Raw genomic sequence first — 5658 nt, 5'->3', positions numbered from 1 at the left:
GCCCATTAGCTGTTAAGTTCATTGTAAGGTGTAAATGTTCATGCTCTATAACTTCATGATCATGCCCGGATAAACCTTTACACAGCTACTCCTATAACGTAACGTAAATGTTTAGATGTATCTCCAAAAAAAAATTACTAGGAAGGTAATCAGGAATCGTGGATATTCTGATAAAGTTCTGTGCACCTTCTCGCGTGATGAACATTGGTTCATATGGTGGAAAGAAACAAAGTAACTGCACTTAAGAATCACACGTCCGGACCACGTGTCTCTTTTCGCTTTCTGATATTTAAATAAAACTGAGGAAACTATTTGAAAATGGTCGGAAAAAATATCTTAGTAAAAATTCCTTTTATTGCCAAATATCCTAACCTATAAAGGCAATGAAAAAGCACTGTGAACATCTCAGCAGACCTCAGACATGGTTTTCTGTCTGAACATGTTTGACTCAATGTGTTTCACATTCCAAAGAACTATTTTTCCCTTTTTTTCCACATTGGGTGGGCAGAACAAGGACACACACAAGGTGTGTTGATTGGCGCGAGAAGAGCCTCTTGTGAGGAGGAGGAAAGAAAGAAAGAAAGAGGGGGAGGAGCAGCACCTCCACCACCACCACCAGTGACACTGGCAGTGTTGATGCGAGTAACGTGTGCAGTGTTACCCTGTTTCACTCCACTCTTCATCACGCTCCTCCTGTTGCAGCCATGAAGTCTGCGGTCTTGCTTCTCGTGGTTTTCGCGGTAGGGGCTTCGGCTCAGTGTAAGTAACCCTTTCGCTTACCGTGTTTTACAGTTGCAGTGATGTTAGGCGTCTTTACCACGTATGCGAGTAAAGCGCCTTAATATTTCTCTGCTGTCTCAGGTTCGTGCAAAACTTTGGACTGGGCCGATTGCAGCAATTCCAGTCCACCTTGCAGCTGTTTCTTGCCGTTTGATTCGAGCAAGAAGCCGCTCGACTGCGAGAAATGTAAGTGATCCCCCATCCCTCAAGGGCTCCTCTCCTTGCTCGGGTTCCAGTTTAGCATAATGAACCACAAAAGCACCCAAATGTATTTCTCAGACTCCGCATGTGGGCTTGGAGTCACAAAACCATGCAGCAAATGCTCTAGTTTATTTCGCTTGATATATGACTTTATTTTGTCGTACCTTTTTTGATACAATGTCGAGGGTCTGGATTGGATTCTGGCTTGACTTCGTTCAGCTACAAAAGATTCTCCATGGAAAAGTCTAGCTGTTAGTCAAAATGCCATATGGCGAGGAGTGTTGCTGCTTCGCCCTGCACCCTGGTGGTGTGAGAAAACATGGGTTTGATCCCTGCTCAGTTTGCATGTTTTCCTGTACCGGCATGGGTTTCTTCTGAGTGCTCTGGTTTCCTCCCACAGTCCAAAGAAATGAAGTTCAGGTGGATTGGTGACTTTAAATTGCCTGTAGTTAGTGAATACGTGTGTGTGCGGCTGGCTACCCTGCAATGGACCGGCATCCTGTCCAGGGTGTCACCCCAACCCCTTGCCTTGAGCCCAATGCTTTCAGGATAGGCTCCATTTCTCCAGGACCCTGCTCAAGACACGCAGTTACTGAAACTGTATGCATGGATGAAATGCTACAATCATCTTTAACTGATCGTGTCCCTCCTTGGTAGTGGTTCCCAAATGCTTGTTGATGAAAGAAGAAATGCAGCGCAGAATGAGAGGGAAGCGTTTAGGCGGGAAGCCTGTAGAAACTGCCATCGTGGACAACGACGGTATCTATGACCCAGACTGTGATGCCACTGGGCAATTTCGCACCAAGCAGTGTAACAACACCGAGGTGTGCTGGTGCGTCAACAGCGCGGGCGTGCGCCGCTCGGACAAGGGCGACAAGGGCATCGAGTGTGAGCAAGCGGAGACCTAGTAAGTGGCGTACTGTTCCTACACTAGTGCTTCACACCCAGAATTCCTCTTGTGGGAAATACTTCAGTTATGAAAATGATCCGCGGTAGTAGTAAAGAAAAATAAAAAGTAAAATTAACTGCTTGACTCTAAATGTTTATTAAAAGTGGAGGATTTCATGTCAAAGGCTAAGAGTCCCCCCCCCCCCCCCCCCCTTTTTTTTTCACTCAATCTTCTGCTAGTTGGGTACGTTTGGACCTCACTCACACTCCGCCGACCTCTCCCATCGACAGCACCAAAATCAAAGCGTACGTAAAATCTGCTATATAACTTCTCCGCGTTGCTGTGTGCGTCTTGCTAAAGAACATTTGGGAAATTTTGCTATCAAGTCTCCCAACTTCTAAGAGTAAAAGCAGTGTTTTTTTATTATAAAATAAATGCAGTGTGTTCCATGCCGGTACTGAATAAGGAAGACTGTTTGTTAGGACCTCTAACACTATTTCCATTTTCAGTGCAATTGATACTGCGCTTCAGCAACGTTATCAGCTGGAAAAGGGTCTTGTTAAAGACGTGCAGGTGAGTTCCTCCCTTATTGCTGAGTGGATAAACTGAACATAAATTTGTATTATTAATTTTAAATTATTTAAGTTAATTATTTTAAATGAATTAAAATAAAATACATTTAAAGAAATAAATGAAATATTAATTTTAACGATTTTTAATTTTCTTTTATTCTCATTTATGTGTCACTGTTAGTGTCATCCATGCATATTATAAGGGATATCAACCTTACTACTTAGAAATGAAAACTTGTGTATCTGCAGCCAAATTACCTTTTACATTTACATTTATTCGTTTAGCAGACGCTTTTTTCCAGATTGACATACATCTCATAGAAAATACAATGCGTTCATTACATTAGCAGAAAGAGTCACTTCGATGCAGATTCTTAAGTGCAGTTAATTTGTTTCTTTCCACCATATGAACCAACGTTCATCACACGAGTAACTGCATCAAACTTTATCAGAATATCGACGATTCCTTCCTAGTAAATTAAAAAAAAAAAAATTACACTACATTACAGGCATAGTTGCGAGAAGGTTTATCTGTTGTTTATCAGGCATCATCTCGACTTGAGCTCAGCGTGAACTTTTATGTGACTTTTTCGCTTTTCCCCCTGAAGTATGATGAGAACGCAAACCTCATGGTTGTAGATGTCAAAAAGGACATTGGAGACAGGGTACAAGACCTTTCCCGCATGACATACTACCTGATGAAAGACGTAAGAAAGTTTTTCTGATTTTTATTAAATAAGTCACATTTATTTATTTTTTTATTTATTTTTTTATTTATTTACTTGTTTGTTTATTTTTACCATACCGCAGTCGTCAGTTCTTAACTGTGCTTTTCTGTCCGTAGGTCAAGGAATCACCGCTCTTTAGAAGCAAGTCAAAGCTCCAGGTCAACATTGATGGGCAGAATGTGACCTTTAAAGATGTTGTCATCTATTATGTTGATGAGAAGGCTCCCACTTTCACCATGAAAAGGGTGACAGGGGGTATTATTGCAGTCATCGTCGTGGTCATCCTTGTTCTGATTGGCGGCCTGCTAATCCTGGTCAGTTGTGTTTTTTTTTTTTTTAATTATTTTTCCAATTTACCACTGCTTTTCTGATACAAGAGTACATTTTATATTTAACATGCACCATAATACCCCTCATCTCGTCGTTCATGTTATCGTACTCCTGACTTTCAGGTTCAAGTTCAAGTTTTATTCGTCACATGCACAACCATACTTAGTATGACGTGGAGTGAAATGCTTTTCCGACTGTCCGCGGTACAGATAAATAAGGCGACACAAATAAAGCAGAAATTAGGAACATACTACTGGAATTTGAGGAATATATAATGTTGAAAATATGATAGAATAAATAATAAAATAAAGTAGGATGAAAATATGTATAGTTCAATATTAAAGGTTAAATAAAAAGTGCAATGTTGTGCGGGGAAAAAAAAATCAGAGCAATTTTCGGCTCAAATGGCGCTCCTTGTGCATACAGTCCAGTCTCTACTCCGTGGTGTTATCCTGGATAAGAGCCCGAATGGCCTGCGGGAAGAAGCTCCTCCTCATTCTCTCTGTGTCGGGCTTCAGGGAGCGAAAACGTTTCCCTGACCGCAGCAGGGCGAAAAGTCCGTTGGCTGAGGTCTTTCACTATCTTCCTGGCCTTGGTCCAGCACCGCCTGCTGAAAAGAGAAGATTTCTCCTAACCCCTAGAATACTGCTTTTAAAACATCAAACTGTAGATATAAATCGTTCCCAAAACCACACTAATGCAAAAAGTCGTTGCAGTTGTTGTGCATATTAATTGGGAAGAAAATTGAGGATCCCTACAGGGCATCATTCATTTGTATTAAAAATACCGGTGTTCCCGTCACAAATAATGATGCCTCTCCATCATGGTATATGTGGTATCTGAAAGTTAAGTTGTAACTATACATCTGTTTTTCCTTTTTGCCAGTACTTCATCAGGAAACGGGAGGAGGCCATGTACAGCAAAGGACAGGTGAGTGTGTCCAGTCGGATTGGACTGTGGGTCTAATATGTATGTAGAAAAAAAGATATACTTGTGTCTTGGGAGGACCTATTAGGACATGGAGGCCGCAGATAAAGCCAAATAAGCTTTCAGTCTGCAACCTACTAGTTTTAAGTGCGACACGGCGAGTAGCGCTGCTGTCTCACAGCACCTGGGTGGTGTGAGAGGACGTGGGTTTGATCCCTGCTCAGTCTGTGTGAAGTTTGCATCTTCTTGGGGTGCTCTGGTTTCCTCCCACACTTCAAAGACATGCTGTTCAGGTTCACCCAGAGTGTGTGAGTAACAGAGAGTGTGTGTGTTCCACTGATGTATGGATGAGTGACCCAGTGTAAGTAGTGTATCTAGCAGTGTAAGTTACCCTGGTGAATAAGGTGTGTTGGCTCATAACACTACATAGAGTTCATTGGAAGTTGCTTTGGAGAAAAGCGCCTGCTAAGTAAATAAATGTAATGTAAGTTCTGTTTGGGCTCATAATCAAGAAGGCCAAAGGTTTTTCTTATGCCTCTGCATAAACTAAATGGGTAGTGAAGATTTAAGTTACAGTAAAGAAATGTCATTTCATGTGTTCATTTTTTTTTTTAACTTGTAGGAGCGACAGATGGACAACGTGCAGAACTAATGCCGCCTTCTGCAAAGCAAGGAAATGTCAAGCTAAAACCAAAATACTTTGGATACTTCAAGAAATTGCATTAACTTTTATAATAAGAAAACTGCTGGAATTCTACATACAACTTTTTTGTTCAGTCGGGAAAAAAAAACTGCTGTTAGAAACAACAAACCATTTAGTTTTTGCTTTGTGTTCAAAGCTTTAAAAAACTGCGTGAATATGACTCAAAACATTTGTAAGACATTCCCAGTTTTATTATATATGTCTACGTATTTTGGCATGTACAGTTTTAGGACATTTCTTGATTAAACATTTTTTTTTTTTTTTAAATAAAAAAGTTAATTTTGTAATAAAAAATTTTTCAAATTTGTTTTGCTTTTGGTCGGTGGAAGCGTTATACTGCATCCACATAGAACTCTACTTTCACACAAACTAAGAAGGTTCACTAAGGAGTTCAGTGGAACTACAAAGAAGGTGACTGTGAGGAGAAGATTCATAAACTGAAAGATATTCTAGGCCTCAGGGTACTAATTTTCATATTTGGCTTTACCTCCCTATCATGTGTTCTGTTATTACATGTGAAAATCAGGG

General features: G+C 40.6%; 1 protein-coding gene across 1 annotated transcript; it reads left to right on the top strand.

Moving 5' to 3' along the window:
• Positions 1-567: 567 nt before the first annotated feature.
• On the top strand, positions 568-5350 carry epcam (epithelial cell adhesion molecule). The gene is made up of 9 exons (XM_029254312.1): positions 568-759; positions 862-966; positions 1639-1888; positions 2110-2175; positions 2380-2443; positions 3051-3149; positions 3287-3484; positions 4386-4430; positions 5050-5350. The coding sequence occupies exons 1-9, from the start codon at positions 705-707 to the stop codon at positions 5077-5079; spliced, it is 912 nt and encodes a 303-aa protein (XP_029110145.1). The 5' UTR covers positions 568-704; the 3' UTR covers positions 5080-5350.
• Positions 5351-5658: the final 308 nt, after the last annotated feature.

The sequence above is a fragment of the Scleropages formosus genome, chromosome 8, assembly GCF_900964775.1.
Source record: "Scleropages formosus chromosome 8, fSclFor1.1, whole genome shotgun sequence".
NCBI classification, from domain to species: domain Eukaryota; kingdom Metazoa; phylum Chordata; class Actinopteri; order Osteoglossiformes; family Osteoglossidae; genus Scleropages; species Scleropages formosus.
The sequence above is the reverse complement of the archived record's forward strand: the minus strand, read 5'-3'. Positions and strand labels throughout refer to the sequence as shown.